The 21,151-nt window shown below is 35.1% G+C and overlaps 1 protein-coding gene across 6 annotated transcripts in view; it reads left to right on the top strand.

Annotated features, from left to right (window-relative positions):
* LOC121422135 (insulin receptor substrate 1-like) overlaps nucleotides 1-21,151 on the top strand; it is a 79,511-nt gene that overhangs the window by 47,283 nt on the left and 11,077 nt on the right. For 3 of the 6 annotated variants that reach the window (XM_041617062.1, XM_041617021.1, XM_041617030.1), the window contains exons 6-10: nucleotides 2,896-3,186; nucleotides 3,948-4,001; nucleotides 8,680-8,760; nucleotides 15,557-15,631; nucleotides 18,741-18,887. In XM_041617062.1, coding sequence (XP_041472996.1) covers nucleotides 2,896-3,186; nucleotides 3,948-4,001; nucleotides 8,680-8,760; nucleotides 15,557-15,631; nucleotides 18,741-18,887 — 648 coding nt within the window. The remainder of the gene's footprint in view (nucleotides 1-2,895; nucleotides 3,187-3,947; nucleotides 4,002-8,679; nucleotides 8,761-15,556; nucleotides 15,632-18,740; nucleotides 18,888-21,151) is intronic. The other 3 variants (XM_041617039.1, XM_041617047.1, XM_041617053.1) reach the window with 3 other exon arrangements.

Below are 21,151 nucleotides of genomic sequence, written 5' to 3'. Positions count from 1 at the left end.
TACACAAATACAATACAAACACAATACAAATTATACAATACACAACAATACACAATACAAGAGGAAGATTCTAAGCTTTACACTGATAGGTCATTTCTTTGTTGTATTTGTGATTCAGTTATGAGAAATTGTTGATAATTCTCAGTTTTCATTTTTTTTCTAGGACGCACTGCGGTAAAAATACCTTAAAGCTTAACTCCATCATCAGTTGGCTTCAAATCAAACTTTTAGCTGGTCATTATAAAATATAAATGTAAAATGAAATGCTATTAAAATCTTCCTCATCAAATCTGTTTTTAAATGATACCTATTAGTATTACTTATTTTGTGTATGTTATCCATGTACATGTAGATGGACAGGGAAGTGATTCTGTCTAATTGTACGAATGCAATTTTGTGCAAAGTTTAATCATCATATTTATGGACTTGTTGTCACTAGAGCTGAAGGAAAGTTGCTTGTACTTGTTAATTCATATGTTTTCTTAGGCTGGGGCTTACCAATAATTCTATGTAGGCTATATTGATTATAATTTTTTTTTTTTAGATCCATAAGTCAATGCCATGGCAATAGAAATTAAAGTGCAGTTTACCTCTCTTGATGCAGCAAAAATTTTATACCAAGAAACACAACGGAAGCATTAAAATTGTAATTGTGTCAGTACGTGAGAGAGAGGAGGGGCGAGAAAGAAAAGGGCACAAAGAGAGAAAGGAATAAAAACCAAAACAAAGATAAAACAAGAAAGGATGGTGAATAGAAAGGAAGGAAGGAAGAATAAAAAAGAAATAAAGAAAGGGGGAGAAAAAGAGAGAGATTTTGCCTTCAATGGGATAAAGTAGAGAGGAAAAACAAGGGCCGGGGAAACATATGACAATTATTTTGTATTTTTCTAGTTCCGTATTGCAGTCTATGAATAATTCAACACCCAGATTTCTATGCCATCACAAGCAGAATACAAGATGAGCAATTATATTTAGCTGGATGTTACAACAACACTGCCTCTCTCCTTAATGTTTGTTTTTGTCATATTGCAAATCAGATAAGAGATGGGGATAATAGAATGGTAGGCAGCAGGTGCTTTGCATCCCTCATTAGGTGGTTTCAGACCGCCTTAAAGTCGTCAGTTCCAGGTATTTTCTGATTGGGAAATTTGCCGATCAGAAAGTACCAGGTAATATTGGTAATGTGAAAGCAAATTACGCATAATCTCCCAAAAGAAAATGCCCACTATTTAGGTACTTGTCAAAATTAAGAGAATTTTCGCTGGGATTTTTCCAAGGTCGAGCTAGTGATTTGAATCTCGCGCCTCCTCTGCTTATCAGTCAATACTGCGCATACTCGTAACTTCTTGGGAGCGTTTCATCAATATTTTCATCCGACAAGTTGTCAGATCTGGCATCTTTCCATGATTTTGATTGGCTGAGAGGCACTGTTCCTATGGTAACTGTTGGATAAAATGGGACATGTCGGATAAAACGTCTGACAAGTCCTTTCATGAAACGCCCCTCAGGAACTTATCTTGAAGGGTATGTTTCGGGGCGGTGTGAATGCAGGAATAATAAATGGGTATTTTTTAGCCTAAAAAAGTTCTTGTAATTTAACAGGGATTCTTATGATCGAGGTGGTTTGAAACCACCTATTTTCTCTTGTCTCTAATCTTACACTTTAATAGCAATCTAGAGGAGAATAAAAAGTGATCAGCTGTCAGAGTCGTGTTATTACCAGACGCAACACTCATCATTACTCAGTTTTTTATTTCTATTTTGTTTTTCAAGGGGGGATATAAACCAACATAAAAATACATGATTTATATCGTAGGTGGTCATCGAGGCTCTGAAAAACTGCATTTTTGACATATTTATGATACAAAATTATTCTTCTCGTTTCTAGAAACGGAGAATTAATAGTATTTAGAGGTGCATTGCCTGCTGTCACAATAAAAGAAAAAAGGTTGTTTGTTCTGCATTTGTAATGAGGCTAGAAATAGCTTTTGGAAATTGAATATTCTGTTGGCTGTGGCTTACGGGAATCCACTGGTCTATATATTATAGGTAGCGGTAATAAGCTTGACTGTTTACAAAGTGACTAGTGAAGCATTCACATTATACATGTTCACAACATTCTCAAGATCTAGATTTACATACTGAGCATTTAATGGAAGGTTTCCCTGACTCATTTGGTCTTAGCCAATCAGATGCAAGAACACGTGAAAATCATGTGACTATTTTTTTGAAACTGCTCCCTAGAAAAATGAATGACTGCTACATGTAGGATTTGCTTACCTGGTTGTACATGTACTGTATGACTGAACCTGTCCCATTTTTTTTACATGTAGGTCAGTGTGATGGAAATTGGTCCTGATTTTACTTATGAAAATATAAATCTATGGACTTGCGGGGAAAAACAGTAAAATTTCAAAATCATGCAAAGGTGTTGTTTTGTGTTGAGTGACATATTATGACAAGTTATGCTGCCCCTACTACCCTCCTTCCTGGATATCTAAAAAAAAGTGATGTCCAAGGAAAAAAAGTAATATTCAAATCCATAACATATGGCATTAGTATTCATTACACGCTCTTGAATATAAAGATAATGTTGCTTAAGTGATTTCTACAACATCTTCAAAAAACTATTACTTGCTTGAAGTACCAGACATTTGATGGAACTTATTGCTTATTTGATCATTTCACAGCAATTGCACATTTTCTTCTAGAGCCATTTGGCACATATTTCTTTTTGTTTATGCATACATTTCATTTCATTGGATTCTGTCTGAACTCACTTTGAGATCATTACTACAACTGGTATTTTTAAACACCATTTTAAAAAGATTATTGCATTTAATTATTCCTGTTTTCTATCCTTGCATCTCTCTTCCACTCATCACAAATTATTAGAGCCATGCGTTCAGTTCGACAGCAGGAAGAAATGCGTCCTCGTAGCCACAGTAGCACCATGAGCTCCGGCAATCCTGGCTCTGAGACCAAGTCCCACTCGGCCTCGACGAGCAGACGACAGTCCAACACCCTCGGACCGTCTTGGAGGACCAGATGCGACAGCATGCCTGTGCCAAACCGTGCGATGCCCGGGTCCAGGTCTGGCTCCAGGTCCCGAGGGAATAGCGAAGGGGAGGATGGGCAGCCGAAGGAAGAGCAGCATGCCATAGCAAGCAGCAGCAGCCCAGTGAGGTTGGTATTGAAGAGCGCACTTCATAACTTTATTTTTTTTTTCTATTTTATCTCTCAATCAACTGACTGTTTGGTTAAATATTCAGTCTTTCTATCCATAATTCTTTACAGGATGTATTTGTCTTCTCACACATTTAATTTCTATACATGCAGTACAGATGCTTGTCCATGGCATTGACATATATAGAGGCTCTTCATGTTGGGATTTGGAAAGAGGAGTTGCAGGTGATTGCCCGCATCTCACCCACAAGACTTGCATAGAATGATGAGACAGGGTCTTTAATTCTTAAAGCAAAGCATATGAATATGCAAAAAAGCATCTCCCACCATTTCAAATTTCCTTTTAAGCTTATCATCAAGTCAAATTCCACATCTTTCATTTTGCCATCATAATGAAGATTGTGCATACATTGTGTTCCAGTATATGACTGGGTAATAATGTAGTGCTTGGAGACAGTTATGATGTACAGAAGAGATACTGTATAGGAAAAGAGTATTATTACATTTATCAAGCCTTTGTCTGGAACCTTTATGAAGCTCTATAGTAGGGAGTAGTTGTACAGTTGTATGTTAAGTTTATATTTGTTGTTGTTTTGCTGCCCCCCCCCCCTCGGTGTGTTTATAATAGATTAGTGGTTGCAGAATACTCCGCTTTGGGCCTACATGTACTTTTCTTTTCATGCTACATGTAGTCACATTTCACAATAATCACCTTTTTTTTCTATTGTATTTGTGACTTTATATACAACCTCTATTGAAAGCTCGCTTGTGACTCATTTGAAATGGTGTAGTAACTATATCGGGACATATTTTGGGTAGGTTTTACTCTTATTTCAAACTTCATTCTTGGTTGGAAATTATGTTGTATTTTCTTCATTCTCATTGGTCTGCATGATGTATTTTTTTTCTCATTCACTGACATGGTTTTGTCTGACGTTACATTTCATTGTTTCTACAAATTTGTTTTTCAGCCACAATGCACTTGCGTTTGGTAGCTTATGTGCACTCATGCACTAAATATCAATGTGAGAAAGATTGCTTAGGAATTTATCTAGATCTGTTAATCAAAACTTCCAACTTTATAGATACTACCATGGCAACCTTGGTTATAATTTTGTATCCAATGTTAACGGATGTTCAATTTGCAATTTCCTGTATAAAAAGTTATGACACTCATGGATTTCCATAGATTTATGATTGATTGGATCAAATGTAATTCTTTGTAAGACGGGGCCCATAAGTTCAGGTTATGTCTGTTGGCAGCAGGAACCCTCCACAGCATCTTCTTCCTCAACAGTCCTTTCAATTCAGCTCTGACCAAAAAATTGGGAATCCAAGAAAATATAAAGACACTGAACAGGATCTCTGAGCAAAAGCTCAAGTCCAATCTTGCTGCGGCCTTAAGCAGAAAAAAATACACTCCGGCACCTTGTCAAAGAATTGTAATAGATGCTCTTTCTTGTTATCAAAGAAGTTCAGTGCACTATGTATTTCCATCTTCACGTTTTATGGAAAATGCAGGTGTGTACCAAGAAGACATAGGGACAGCTGGCAGGGTTTAAACTTTTGTAAATTGCCTTTAATACTGGGCTATCATAAGACTTGTTTCCAGCATACATCTATGCCGATATACAAGTCACACTTTGTGAAATATTTGCCGGGGGCCCTTCTTACAAAGAGTCACCATTGATCCAATCAATTGTAACTCTATTGAAATCCATCAGTCATAATTTTTCCTGCAGGAAATTTGCAAAATGTCGATTGTAAACAATGGAGAACACACCAAATTGTTTAAGAAATCAATGAATTCATGAATATACATTCATATCTAGAATTCTTTTAGAACAAATATGCATTTTATATGTTGACTTTGCTTGCTTTTCCTAGTTGCGATAGATTGGATCACATGTAACTCTTTGTAAGATGGGGCCCAGGTGTGACAGCCTCAAGCTTGTGCACATATCCCTTAAGTCTTTCTATAGTTAATGCGGAGTATAAAGAGAATAACCTTTTGTGTCAGGCAATGGTTCATTATTTCTTCTCTCTGAACTATTCTCTCCTCCCCTCAGAAAGGTAGCAACAGTAACCTTGGAATGTATGTTGCCATTATAGGTTCTCTATAAATAGCTAAATAACATAGTGATTTGGTCTTTAAAGGCCTGGTCACACCGCCCGAGTGTTGTTGGAGCGGTCGTGGAGCGGTAAGGAGAGAGGGTCAAATTTCGCTCTCAAAATTGGGGAAAAAATCGAAAACAAAAATCGAAAAACAAAATAGAAACAATCGAAATCGAAAATGGTAAACAGTAGCGAGCGGTGATGATTTTTTTCTCTCCGCTCCACGACCGCTCCAACAACGCTCGGGGGGTGTGACCAGGCCTTTAGAAATAAAATTTAGAAAATAAGCTTACCCAAAAGAATAAATGTAATTCTTCTTCTTTATACTGGAAAAATGTGAAGGTGTCAAGTTGAATAAAAGACAAGATAAAAAGAGTTTCTGTGACACCCTATTTTGCGGACTGCCTGAAAGTTTTACTGAGTTTCACTGCACAGTATGCACATCCCATACCCCAAACTTTAAATCTTGATCTCTCCTCATTTTTTGAAGCTCTATGTGATATTCTTCTGCATTCAATCAAGCACTAGTGTGGTTATTGTAATTGTTGATCAATTTTAACAGATCATATATCATTCCAAAGCTTGGATGTGTTTTTTTTTTTTCTTTTTTTTTACTGTCAGTTTTGAGGTGGCAGGTTACATATACCCCAGTCACATGTTCATGGGACAATAACATAAATCTTTAATAGTGATGGATCATTGGGCAGATGTCTACATGATAATCAATGCAATCAGTTAGAGGTCCAGTGGTTAGAGCCTTGGACTCATAATTGCAAGGTCGTGGGTTCGAATTCCAACTCTGCCATTGTCTCCACTTTGATAAAAAGGCCCGAGAGTGAAATCTGTCGTCTATACTGATTAACCTAGACGTACAATTTTTCCTGGGTAATTGGTTATATACCAGCTTGGCGTTTACCAGCAAAATGCTGTCCTGCAGAGTTCCTACGGGACTTACCATATACATATTAAAACAGAAACAGAGAAATTCGCACTGTGATCGAATGCTAAGCTTTTATGTTACAGGTCCTGGTTGTCATTGTCAGCAGTGTATACATGCTATGCTTCCGAACACAAGCACGAAAGTGTATCTTGCAACTGAACTTGGAATTACCTTTTTCCCCCCATTATTCTGTTAATAAAACTTGCTGATGTTAGATTATAAGATGCTGATCTGCATATTAATGTTACAAGGTCAAAGAGAGGTTAGGGAAGAAATAAAGCTTCTGCTTTGCCACATTCAACCACTTAGTTTTGGGTATTGGGATAAGTATTCATCACACTGTTCTTCATGTGCAATGCTTATACCAAATGAAAATCATATACATGTAGCTGTTTATCTCTAAAAGTGAAATTGTGCTTGTGGATCAGTGTAATGTAAACTAAATCTTGTGGATATATGCACTGTATTATTCTTTTAAATATCTCTGAATTGTTACTAGAAGTCAGACACTGTTTTGTTAATTTTCTCGGCACTGACAAGGTGTTGTTCTCTGACTAGAAACAGACAGATTCTCGTCAAATCAAAACCAAGGATTTCACTGAAAATTTCATGAGCACTCTGTACTGAACAAATGGCGCCAAGAATGGATAGGGAAGGGGGGGAGGATCAAATTGAATATCATTTGATGAAGACAACATTGAATCCAAGATGTGTTATGTCAACATTAGACATTATCCTTTGAATGTTTGGGTGACATTACCATCAACTCAAGAAAGCTCTGAGGGCCGCCAGAGTCGGTTGAGAAGAACTGGTTTATGGCCCCCAAAATAGTTTGTATAGTGCCTTTAAAGGAGAATTAAACCCTTGAAACTAGTTGAATTATATTTAGAAAATAAAATAAAAAAAACAGTTCAATGAAAGTTTGAGAAAATCGGAATAAATGATAGGGATGATAAGAGCATTTGAATGAATTGGCAATGCAACTCCCGATTACTTTTGAACAGATTTCTCCTTAATGGTCTCGCTTATCAAGTCTATCAGTAGATTATGTGTTCTTATGGGAGGACAAGTATTTCAGATATAACATTGATTTTGTACAATTATTAGACTGAGGAAAAGGAGGTGCTTTGGTGTTTGTTTGTTTTTTATCTCTCCATCAAAGAGGAGCGTTGAGTGTAATGAGGATATCCATGGAATAATGGTTTTTGCTATTCTTATTTCTTATTATTTTTGTTTTCACACCGGCTTACTTGTTTCAAGGGTCTAATTTTCCATTAAAGCCAATTTTGTGTAGTTGCAGCAAAAAAATCATTTCATAAGAAAGTATTATAAATCAAGACCTTGGGAATACCATATGATCTTAGATCCAGATGCACATCTAATGTACAAAAACTAAAGTTTGTGAAGTACTGCTCAGATCACTGAAAAGCTTGTAAACTGAAGATTGTCAACCCAGATTAGCCCCCCCAAAAAAAAAAAAAAAAAAAATTTGCACAGACACCAAAAATCAGTTCACATAATTTTAGATTGTTACCAAACCTTATATTTACTTTTGACTTTGTGCAGTCCTACAGTAGGAGCTTCAGAATGAGAGTATGTTATTCTAAAGTACTGATTATTTTAAGGTGTTAAATTACTTTAACACCTTTATATGATATTTGTATGATCTTCCAATTCTTCTCTTTTAATAGCTTAACATCAGATTGTTTAAAATGATAAGCCTCCTTACTACTTTATTCCTTTCCCCTAGACAGACTTTTAAGTGTGCAATGGTAAAGGGAAAGTGACGATCCCGGCCAGTATTTTGTTTCGTCGCTTTTCTCTTTCTACTGAACATCAATTGTGAAATGTAGTTGAACATGCACAACAAGGTTTTGTTTTACTCTTTTTAAAGCAAGGCCTAAGTTTTATTGTGTGCTTGAATCTGCTTTCAAAAGTCTATTAACAAGTGAAATAATGGTGTTTATGTAAACATGCCTTTTCTTGTGTTTTTGTCCTGTTTTGTTTTTAAAGAGTAGGGGGCAGGTGCTATTGTTTTTGCATTGAGCCTCTACAAATCAAGTTCAAAATTTTCCTGGATTATTTTTTAAATTTGCTTCTTGATCAATATATTTTTTTTCTTTCATTATATATTACCATCTATTTTTTATTAATGCATTCATTCATCAGTTTAAGTTATTTTTATTATTTCATTTATTCATTCTTACACAATAAATTGTGTGGTATATTTATCATGAAAAAATGTATCTATTTTGGGGGATGCAATTGTGTCATTAGTATCTACTTTCTCTGTCTTTACCTTGGATAATGCTTCTAACGTATCTTAAATGAATTTGGCAAACTATAAATGTAGCTACTTGTAAGGATTGTATGGTATGCGTTGTGTGATCATGTGACAATGTTTCCTCCAATCATATTACTGCATTCCAAAATGGCAGTAACCTAACTAACTCGATGCGACCACGGACGTGCAGCGAAGGTGGGGGTGGACACTCGACCGTGCCTCGTGGACGATCAAGGTACCTAGCATTTTTTGCAAGTCCTATCGTCTGATAGCCTTTCAGTCTTTTTCTTTTGTGCTGGTTGTTTTTGTACAAGAATCAGATTTTTGGTTGCATTGGTACTTGTAGACAGTGAAAAAGATCAATGTTTTTTGTATAACAAGCAACCTATTCTGCTTTTATTTCCTGGATGCTATTTGTAAGCCTCTGGCGGAAAGAATACAGCAAAAAACAGAAAATGCACTAATTAATAAATTGTTCAAGGGTTGGGGGAAATGAATTTACAATTGATCACATTTCATTTGAGTTGTTGAATAAATGACAATAAATGATATAAATAGTTTTGTTCTTAAAAAAATAAAAAGGAAAAAGGATATTCTAAAGCCTCTTTGTATATTCTATTTGTTGGACAAATAAAAGTATTGGAGAGTTGCCCAATACAGCTTGAAGGGACGAAAAATTATTTCTAAAATAAATTTGGAAATATATGAACAGTGATTTTTATGGTGGGCAAGATTGTTCTTTCCAGCAGGGACGTAGTTCAAATCTGCTTTTTGTTTTAATTAGACCAAAGCTTTTTTTCTTTCCCCAAAAAATGTCTTTCTATGCTTGTAGCAAGTAGAACATTTTTGTTGCATGCATATTTCAATGTTTTTAATTGGATAGTTTAGGGTTTTTCCCCAAAATGATTCATGCAATGTTAGATGTTTCTCTATACAGATTCAGTTTTTTGCTGGTAATGTAGGTTTTATAGTCCATATCAAAACCATGACATCCCCCCCCCAAAAAAAAATGAGAATTTTTACCATGCACACTGTCTTTATCAGGAATGTTCTTATCATTCCAAATGTATAACTGGGCAATTCCATATAAGGGCAAGTCCAAGAATTCGCGCGCGTTACGTATGGGACATTTCAGAGGCTTTAATGACCTGAAAAATAGTGTTAAAAGACTTTGATTAGATTGAATACCCTCATGATGGTAGACATCTAGGAGAAGAATAATCATGCAATAAATTGTGACATATGACCTTCATCTTGACCTTTTAGAGCGAAAAGATGCGCCGTTACGTATGGGACGCAGAGAAAAGACAATTTTTAATACATTAGTTTCAAGTTGAGAATTCTCTGAAAGTATTTCACTTGACAACTTGAAACTTAGTGTGATAGAAGTCTCAATAATATGGTACATTTATGGCAAGTTTCATGTCATAAGCCAAATCCCTCTAATTACAGACTCTAATTAAACAAATTAATGACATGTTACGTATGGGACAGTTACGTATGGGACATTTTGTCCCCATAGAGAACGTACACAATTTTCCCCATAATTCAAAAAATTGAAATAATTTAAAATATGGAAATAACAAAAGAGTTCTTTCTTTTTAAATGTTCTACTGAGACATATTTGATATCACTAAAGGGGAAAGTAGCCATTTCAACCTTTTTATTCCTTGTTTTTCATGGTTTTATGAATTTCTTATGTATTTCTATTGTTTTTATTTTTTCATATTTTTCCATTTTCACATTTTTTTTGGCTTCATTTGTATTCATTAATCAGTATTCATAACAAATCAGTGTTTAAAAACTAAAGAAAAGGTAAATAATCAGTTTTTAGAGCACTCTTCAAATTTGTTTTTCTCCATTCACTTTGTACACAAATCTCCCATTGACATTGTGTGTAAATGTCCCATACGTAACATGTTGTCCCATACGTAACAATTTTTTAATTAACTTTTAATTAAAAAGTAAACTCCATTTTTGAAACTTTTTGTGGTATAACATTTTCATACTTAATAAATTAGAACTTCCCAGAGATGCAACAATACAAGTATTGTATTATGAGAAATAACTTAAAAAAACATCCTCAAAATGTTACGTATGGGACATTCCATTTTTGGACAAGACCTAATTTGCATAATTAATTAGATGACACCACTTTTTTCTGCCAAAAGTAATAAGATGTAAGGGGGTCCATGTCCCACCTATGACTGAATCTCAGAAGTTTTGTTTTCATTTTCTATGAGTTTTTATAATTGTCCCATACGTAACGCCCATTTTACTGATTATGCAAATTAGGTGCCCCAAATTAGCATAAATATGCATATTATCAAATTTTTCTTAATGAAATTTTAAAATTCCACATTGGGCTTTCTTACCCCACCAAAGATAACTTCTTAAATTAAAGATTAAATTTTGCCTTCCAGGGTGACCTTTTCTTGGACTTGCCCATAAAATGATCAACCTTTTTTGTACGTCCGACCCCATTTTTTCTCAAGTCTTACTTCACTTTATAAGCTGACCAAGTCATGGTAGTTTGAGAAAAGAACAAGAAATCATAGACAGAAATTTTCATGAAGGTGCCCCATATAGGGGTCGGACTTGCATTTTTTGTGGAATTGCCCAACTGCAAAATTAAAGGACAAGTACACCCCAACAAAAACTTGCTTTGAATATAAAGAGAAAACAAGCATAACACTGAAAATTTAATCAAAATCGGATGTAAAATAAGAAAGTAATGACATTTTAAAGTTTCGCTTAATTTCACAAAACATTTATCTGCACATCCTGATTGGTATGCAAATGAGGAGACTGATGATGTCATCCACTCACTATTTCTTTCGAATTTTATTATATGAAATATGAAATATTCTAATTTTCTCCTCATTTTCAAGTGAAACAGTGATCAATTCCTCCCTGAACATCTGATATTAGCATCGCTTAATACTATATGATTCAGTCAAGTCGGTCCCTATGGTTTCATCTGTATAAAATGAAATATTGTATAATTCAAACAATAAAAAACAAAAGAAATAGTGAGTGATGGACATCATCGACTGACTCATTTGCATTTCACTGAGTTGTGCACATCACTGTTTTGTGAAAAATAAGCGAAATTTTTAAGTGCCATAACTTTCTTATTTTACATCCGATTTTGATGAAATTTGCAGTGTTCTGCTAGGTTGATTTTTCTCTTTTTATTCAAATCAACATTTTGCTGGGGTGGACTTGACCTTTAAAGAATAACCATGCTACAAAATTAGTCCGTGGGAATTCCACCTAATGACTACGTGCTTTGTGAGAATTTGGGCTGTACTATGTGCTCCTTTCAATAATCAATTTACTGTCTCCATACCACATGACTTTTCAGGAACTTAATAGAAAAAAAAATTCACTTCTTTCTTGCTCTTAAGTATGTTTTTATGTCCGTAGGCCAGTAGATCACAACGGCCCGAATTCACAAAGGTGGTTTTGAAAACCCAAGGTTGAATTCATGGTTTATGCAGATATCCTGTATGCCTAATTTAGCGTGTATTGGGCGTGTGTATATAAAATGTCCGATGCTGATGCATGCTTTTGTCACAGTGCGCCATATTGATGCCTGTCACCATGGTTAGATAAGCTATTTTATTCATGAAGTCCTCTACTGTTTGATGAGTTGACTCATTAATTCAAAATAGTGGACTCATGAATAAAATAGCATGGATAACCAAGGCAACAGGCGTCAATTTGGCGCACTGGGACAAAAGCGTGCATCAGCATTGGATATTCTTTAATATACGTGGCAAAATAAGCATAATTTATACAGGAAATCTGCATAAACCGTGGACTCAACCGTGGGGTTTGAAATTCCAAACCACCTTTGTGAATTCGAGCCATTCAGTCTGTTGTCACACATTGAAGCCTGTAACAAGTGTAGGTAAATCTAGGAATTCTTTAATTTGATAAAATAAAGTACGTGTATGTCATGAAACACGCGTTGTGTGAAAGATCTAAAATCTAACACGGTGTACTTGTCTGTACCTACTTAAAATTTGAAATGTAAGTCCTTAAAAAGCTTAAAGGTTGGAAAATTGAAAAAAAATGCATATTTCAATGCAGTGTGTGGGTACCAAGGCAACTTGTCAAGAGTAAAGTGCTGCGTCAGAATCTGCTCTAAGGATGCTATGCATAAATTGCACAACTTTCTTGCAGTTCCCATTATTTTGTCTATGAGATGGTGACTGATATTCCACTACTATCCACATAGCTGCCCCTTTACTGGAACTTAGGAAGGATTTCAAGCTTCACATGGTGGACAATTATATTTCATTTCCATCTCATAGAAATAAAATGCATAATAAAGACAATACATGCATTTATATCACATGAAATACCCCCCCCCCCCCCTCCTTTTTAGATATTTTAATGTCACATAGTTCACACATTTTTTTTAAATATTTCAGTTTGATGATATTTCTCCTTTTTTGTGTGTAAAATACCAGCTGTAATAATGTACATGTAATAATCTGCCCAAGTCCCATCTCTATGTGCACGTACCGATGGTTTAGGATTTTAATACTTCGCTACTTTGTGTTACAGGGGGAGGGGGGAATTGTGCATGAATCGTTGTAGAAATAGCAATCCGCTATAGAGTAAAAAAAAAATGAAGTCTCCATATTGATAATATCTTTGGTGGTGGAAAGTTATGGCACGGTCTGTATGCATGGAAAGAAAAAAAAATGATTTTATTTGTCTTTGTTTGAATATGATTGACTTGATATCGTGTGATGATGACATGTGTGCCATGTGCATGTGTTGGAGAGATTTGAAGATTTGCAAATATCAGGAATATGATGAGGTAGGAAGGTTGAACATTTGTTAGAAATGGTTAGTGAGTGATTGAGAAATTTTTTAATGAAACTTAGGAATGAGAAATATGATTCCCCTCATGTCTCAGGTTGAGGAGTTCTACTTTATTGAATTGTAAATACAGGTGAGCCCCCTAGGGACATTCTTATTTCACTTGTTTCATGCTGATGTACATCAGATAGAAGGTTAGCAACATTATCCACTGGACAATAATGTGTGACAGTTATACATTTTTCTTGGGAAAATCAATTTCATTTCAATTTCTTTTGTGAGGTACATACAAAGCAAAACAGTGTGGGGGAACTTTGAGAGCTATAACACAAAAGTTTTTATTTCATTGATGGCAGAATTCATATCTTTCTCGACCTTTCCATGATTTTATTGTCATTTTTCCTCCTGTGTTTACAAAAGAAACTCAGCTGCGGAATAGTTGATGTACTGTTTTCTCCCATAGTTTTATTTGTTAAATGTTTCTTTTGTATTTAATGTTTCCTTCTTTTTTTTTGCATGTTTGTCGTTGTGAAAATAGTGGGCATGATTTCTCTTTTCTGTTGATTACTCAGAGAATTATGTTCTTTGGTTGTTTGCGTGTACAGGTAGCAGCCCTAATAAAACCTTTTCTTGTTTATTTGTGCCCCCCCCCCTTTTTTGGGGGGGATGGGCCATTTCAGACCATTATAAAGCTGTTTTATTTTTTTGATGGATGTTTACATTGCATACATATAGCTGTAGCTACATTATTTGTTCAGATATTGAATTCGGTGTAGATTTCTGGTTAACCTCAACATCAGGATTTATGTTCACTTGATGGTGGAAATGTATTTTCAGTGTGCACGGAAAACATCTTGGTGTAATATCGTTCTCAGAATGTATATTTTTTTCTTAGTTGCCATTTTATTGTATACATTGTAGTTACATATTGGGCAATTCCATAAAATGATCAACCTTTTTGTACATATGCATCCCCACTTTTCTTGAGTCTTACTTCAATTCATAAACTGACCAAGTTATGGTCCTTTGAGAACATTACAGACTGTCAAAAGAACAAGAAATCAGAGACAGAAAATTAGATGAAGGTCCCATATATATATAGGGGGTCGGACGCACGTACATATCTTATGGAATTGCCCCATTATATTTTTTCTTGTAATTTATGTTTTCATAATTGAATCGATATAAAAACTGATTTCCAGCTCTGTTTTACGGGGGGGGGGTGCAGATCTCCTAGGAAACCATGATTGGATTTCTATAGTGAACTGATACAGTGTTGGGCCTGTTGGCCATATATTCAAGTCGACAAAACTACTTTTAAAATAGATCTGGATATATGCAATTTATTTATTTATTTTATTTTTGGTTCTTTTACTTTACCATCAGAGTCTATATTTCAAAATGTGGAGAATAGGATGAAATTAACATATTGTTTGTTTATTTGTAATGTTTGGTACATTGTTACAAATATTATTTTGTTCTTATTTCTTATTTATTTTGCTTAACCAAACTTGAGTCAAGTTGCAATCTGAAATATGCAATAGCCATACAGTTATAGGGTAAAGAGAAGTAACATTTCTGCTTGTAACAATCAAGCATTTGTTTTTGTTTTTCTAAAAGTATGAAGAGATACAATGATTTGTTTTGTTATACATGTAAATACAACTATGATCTTCCTCTGGGTCTTGTACATGTAGATTCAGTATAAAACCCTTTGAACAGAATGTATTTCAGTTCAATTTGTGCCTATTGTAGAAATGAAAGGGGTTCTTTTATAAAGAAGATGAAATTGTGAATTTTGCATAACTTGTTTTTATTTTCTTCAAATGTAGGGACTTATGAATATCCACCAATTGGAATTTTGTAATATTTAGCTTATTTGTTATTTTCACATGGCTACATGTACATGCTAGTAGACCCAGCACTGAATACCTATATCAATAATAATTTTCCATTCGTAAAGCGCAGCTGTATTCACTCATGATTTTCCATGTGGGCACTTTCGGGACATTTGCTCTTTTTCATGTCGACATTTCTTAAATTTCAGTTTCAGAAATGTATGATACCTGTTTGATCATAAGCCATTTTCATTGATATTGTGCAAATCACAGCAAGAAAACAAACACATCATGCTCATGACTTTATCAATCTCATTATTGTATTTTATGTGTTCCATTATCATTTATCATCAGCCTCCTCAAATTTGGTAATAAGCTCCGCCCACGGACATCAAGCGAAGGGGAAAAGGGCATGAAAGCGCCTGATAGGTACGTATGTATGTTAATCGATGTCTGTACCATAAGCTGTCATTTTATCCTGTTTAATTTTACTTTGTTACTTTTTTGTCATTTTTTGTCATATTTAAGTGCTTTGACCATAACGATGGAGAGGCGCTATAAAAATTTTTAATGTATCATGTATGTTTACAAAATGCGGGTGGACAAAATGTTAAACGGAAGTCAAAGTAGCCCAAGAGTTTGTTTCCGGAAATTTGTGAGAATTTAATGGCATTCTTGATGGCCATGTAATCTGTTTAATAGAAGGAAACATTTTCATGGCCATTGTAGGAAAAGAAGCAAGAGAAGAACACTCTTTATTTCTCTTAATCTGAAATGAATATAGGGTTTTATTACGTTGGAAGCTATTGCCAGGAAACAGCCGCTGTTATTTTCTCAAAGGAGTTTTAAGAAAACATAAAACACACTTGAGCATCCAATGTTTGCTCCTTATCCTTTCACACTGAGAAAATTTTACGTCAAGGAAGTTACTACTCATATCATAAGCAAGATTAATGGGTTTTTTGATAGCACAAAAGAAAACTTTGATTAGGCTACTTGACTTGTGCTGCATCTGGAAGAGTATTGGTATCAGTATTTATCTTTTAGCAAAGTTTCATTTTTAGCTTTTAAGAATTTTGACACATATATTTTCATAGATAAAGGTCAAGTTGAAAATTGGTCAAATTTGAGAAAGATCAAAATGCTTAATCCATTCATGAGATTTTATAAGATTTCAAATCATGAAATTTCCTTATGTCAATGGGAAGGTAGGTTAAGGCCTGGTCTCACCGCCCGAGCGTTGTTGGAGCAGTCGTGGAGCGGTAGGGAGAGAGGGTCGAATTTCGCTCACAAAATTGGGGAAAAAATCGAAAACAAAATAAAAAGAAATCGAAAATGGGGAACGGTAGCGAGCGGTGATGATTTTTTCTCTCCGCTCCACGACCGCTCCAACAACGCTCGGGCAGTGTGACCAGGCCTTAAAGTTAAAATGTTTGAAATGGTTTGTACTAAAAAAGATCACAAGGTTAAAGCTTCCCAGAACAATTTCCCCCTTCTGCGTCCCACTGAGAGATACATGTATACAGGTGCCAAATTATTAACATTAATGGGATTCTAATGTGATAATGTACTTTGAACTGATTATGTGACACTGAATTTATTCATGTAGACTGTATCCCTGTGGTATTATAAGTAATGGGGGACAGTGCTCTTTAGTAGAGCTATGGAGAATGTGAACTTTTTATGCTCTTAAAAACACATTTTCCAAGGAGCAGTGAGTTCAGGTTTCATCTTTTAATGTTGCTGTGACTGTTTCAATTGTCTTCTTCTAGTTCACCTCCTTTTTTCTCCTCGTCTTTCTTTTTTCATATTCCTTTCCCTTTTAATACCTTCTCCTGTTGCAATTTTCTTGCTCTTTATCTTATTTGTTTTCTTTTTTTTCTTCTACTATTTTATCGGTGACACAACATATGCTCCTGCGACAATTTCTCTGGTATCTTAGAGGGCATAGGATTAGAGTAAGAGTTTTTAGATCAGAATAATGTAAAGAGTGGGATTAGGGTTTATTTAGTTTTGGAGGTAAAGTTTGATGTTTGGCTTAACGTGCAGATTTTCCATTGAAGCAGTTGTTGCCGAAGCGCATGTCATGGAACCATTTATCATTACCCTCCTTCATCACACCCTCCTCACCCCTTCTCCTCTTTCTTCATTAAGGAGGTATACCTCCTAGGTTATATTGCATGCCATAATTGTTCAACGCTATCCAGTAGCCAAACCATCATAGTTTTCATCATCTCTGTGTACTGTATCCATCATATGTTTATCTATGTCCCTCTGCTCCTGTCGTTTCCTTTGCCAGATCAACGCCTGTTTCAGGAGCTCATTGCCTTACCTCCTCAAAATTAACAGCCAGTCCATCTCAAACTCTGGCTTCCACTTGTTGCTTCTAACCCCAATCTTCTAATCGGTCTATTTGTGTTAGTTGACTCTGGACAGCACCTGTACATCACTCATTTTCCTCATCTCTACATTGACCTTGTGAGAAGATATTAGAATGTCATCATAGGTGAATGTGTTTAGACTCTAGCTATACTATTTAATCTGTGGTAAAGGTTCAAATGTGATGGCTGATTGGCGAAAGACGTCATATTTTTTCTTAAACGTCCTGTTTTGTGACAGGACCCTATTAGAAGATTGCTATAATCTCATCATTAGTAAGTGTTAATAGCTTTTATAGCATCCAGCAAAGGTTGCTGTCTTGATACACATAACTTCCTGTCTTAGGCTCTAATATAGCAACACTCGGCCATGGCTTCTTAACAGGAACTCTACCCAGCATCTTTTCACTTCTCATACTATTTTTTTTTTTGGGGGGTGGGGGTGCCGAAAAAATTGGGGATGCACGAAAGCCACATCTATGCTTTTAATGTACATGTATACAGGGTTTTACAGCAGCTTTTCATGCTTCCTCTGATCTGTTTGGTGATGTGTAATTGGAAGATGATAATAATGGTAATATCAACATGCTTTTATGGTGCATATTACATGTATCACTGCCAAATGTGAAAAAGCAAGGAAAAGAGAGAGAATCAGAGTTGAAAAGGTGCTGAGTGGAGCTTGTACCAAATAGCATGGCTAAAAACAGCGGAGACGTTTACTTAATAACAGGTTGCTTTATTACAGAGAATCACTGTCAGAATAGATCTCCATGTACGCGACTGTATTCCTAACCTCAAATTGTGTAAGGAAAAAAGAGTGTTTCGGGTGAAACACTGAAGCATCCCTCGTCCACTGCTTTCACGTCACTTCAAGCGGTTACAAAAACAGCTAATTACTTTTTCCCTAGTACAAATTTAGTGTACAAATCATTGCCTGCCTGACAGAAGGACATTAGGATTTATGCATATATGGATTTTGATTACTTTGTGCCTGGCATAAGGGTGTTAACTCTTGTTTGCATTGTGCATTCCAAGTGTGCACTTAACCTAACAACTGTTGTTACTGTAGCTTGTTAAAAGTGTGACAAAGATAAAAATGCTAATCACTTTTAATTTTTTCTTTCGCTCTCACCTTCTTTTCCCTCTTCCTGTATTAATAGTCCAACAAAGACAAGGGGGCGGTTCTCCATTCCTTCATTGACATCTAGGAGTAGTCTTAGCAGTGGTCCCATCAGACCCCTTAGCGTACATCGGATGGTAGCCCAGCCTATGTCGAACTCACCACCAATACCCAATAGTCCTCTTAGGTAGGTAAAGGTCATAAGGATTCCAGTAACAGATTGCATGTGAATCATTTTTGGAATATTTATAAAAAATAAGTCTTACCGGTAGATATTTACAGCAAATTTTGCATGAGTTGCTTTGCCTTCTATTAAAAGAATTGTGAAATATTTCAAGAGTCTTGAAACAACACTACTTCATTGTCATGATGGTGATTGATGAAATTTTAATCATGTTCAAAATATTGACAACCTTGATCAGAACCTATTGAATCACACGTTGCTAAAGACTGTCCAAATCATTTAATGGATAGGTTTGATATTGGGAAACATTTTTAACTCATTCTGTATTTTGTATAGACCATTATTAAACATTTCATTGATTGATCTTTTTATGAAAATTGATTTTGCATTTCGTCAGAGATAGTGTTGTACATATTCTACAGAAAGACCATTTTCATGCTTATCATACAAATTTAGTGACTGGAAATCCCGAAAGCTACAATAAGAGATGTACATGTACATGAGTGACATTAAGTTTCAGGAAACATTTCCAAAACTCAACGATAAATTACAAATGAATATGCTACCGTACCTCAGAATTTATCATGAAGGTTTCACCACATTCCAAGTGTGAAAAGTGTTTCTGAACCAGAAAGAACAAAAACATATACTTATCATGAGTATGAATTTTCCTGGGAACCCAACTTTTTTTAATTTAGACAAAAGAATATCATATAAAACGATTCTGGTGCAATTGAATGATTTTATTCAACAACGTGAAGCAGAGTTTAACAGACTGCTTCAACTTGCACTGAATGTAATATTCAACTGGTTGCACGAATGACAAAACATTGAATATTTGTGATATACAACACACGATTTGTAAAAGATGCTGATTTGGAATCCTTTGCACTGTAAGACAGATCAGAAAATTCAGAATTTAGGGATGCGGTTTTACCGTAAACATCAGATCTTGTATCATGTCATACACCATCTTTTTTCTGATAGGAGCTTTCATGTCATTGGAAAATAGATTCAAATTCTTGATATATGCATTATTAAAATAATGCAGAAAGTGATTTACGTATACATTCTTTAATACTGTTAATATATATGCCAGTGAAAGAAAATTTGTAAAATACTCCCTATTTGCTTTGAAATAAAATAACTTAAATTCAGTCATACTTTGTTAGAAAGCATAGTAGTCAAAATGCTTGTTTGCAGAAATTATATCCATATTAATAATTACTTCTTATTAAACTCATTTTTTTTTCAAAGGTCACAAAGCGATATCTGAAGCCTTTCAAGGAGATTGACCCAGAAAATTCATTCTCATTAGAGGTCTTTGAAATACCTCATATTATACGAATAAATAAAATGTGAGCCAAAACTGCACAAATAAAAAGTATTGTTTGGCTTCATGCTGATTGGAATTTCAAGGATTAAATAGTCTTCTGGATTCTTCAGAAGTGTGGAAATACATATGGATTTTTCTTTTTTGGTGACATTATTATTATGTGTTGAAGGCATTGCTGTAGTCACTAGAGGGTGCTATTGCAGAAGTGCACAAAATATCTGCTGAGCATTCCGTTCACATACCCATGCATTATACTGCAATATTGCTGTTGTTATTCCTGTAGCAGTGTGGATGAATGTTATATTTCTCCCTTCTCTCTTTATGACAATGGCAGCATCAAATTCAGCCAAATTTATTGTGGTTTTTATTTTAACCATATGTGGGTCCAAACTTAAAAGGAATTCACTCTTGATATTAAAACCCAATAGTGTCTGTGGGAAATTCTTTTTTTTCTTTGCAGAATTCTTGATAATTTTTTTTTTTCATTTTGGTTTTGAATAGAACCATAGTATCATTGTGAAATTTGAGTTGTTGATATATCGATGTACATGTAGGATTGTTAAATATTGTGCAGAGCAGTTCTGTGAGAGCCGATTGAAGCCATAGAAATAGGCTTGCACAATAAACGTCATGATGCTTGCGCTAGTTGTAGTTCAAGCCCGTAGCCAGGGAGTTCAGGGGAGAGTCCTGTCAAACCCCCTAACAATTTTACAAAAGCAGGAAAAAAAAGGGGAGAAAAAGGAGAACGGAAGGAAGAGAAAGAAACCCCTAATTTAAAAATCTGTCCATCCTCCTGTAATTATCAAATTTTGGAGGGCTGACCACTAATACATAAAGGAATAGCTTTAATATTGACCTGCACAGCTCCTTATCAAATGATGCCACAAAACAATTATTGAATCTTTGTATAACCTAGTAATAGTAATTAATA

Source organism: Lytechinus variegatus, chromosome 1, assembly GCF_018143015.1.
Source record: "Lytechinus variegatus isolate NC3 chromosome 1, Lvar_3.0, whole genome shotgun sequence".
NCBI classification, from domain to species: Eukaryota; Metazoa; Echinodermata; class Echinoidea; order Temnopleuroida; family Toxopneustidae; genus Lytechinus; species Lytechinus variegatus.
This window is presented reverse-complemented; position numbering and strand designations above follow the sequence as displayed.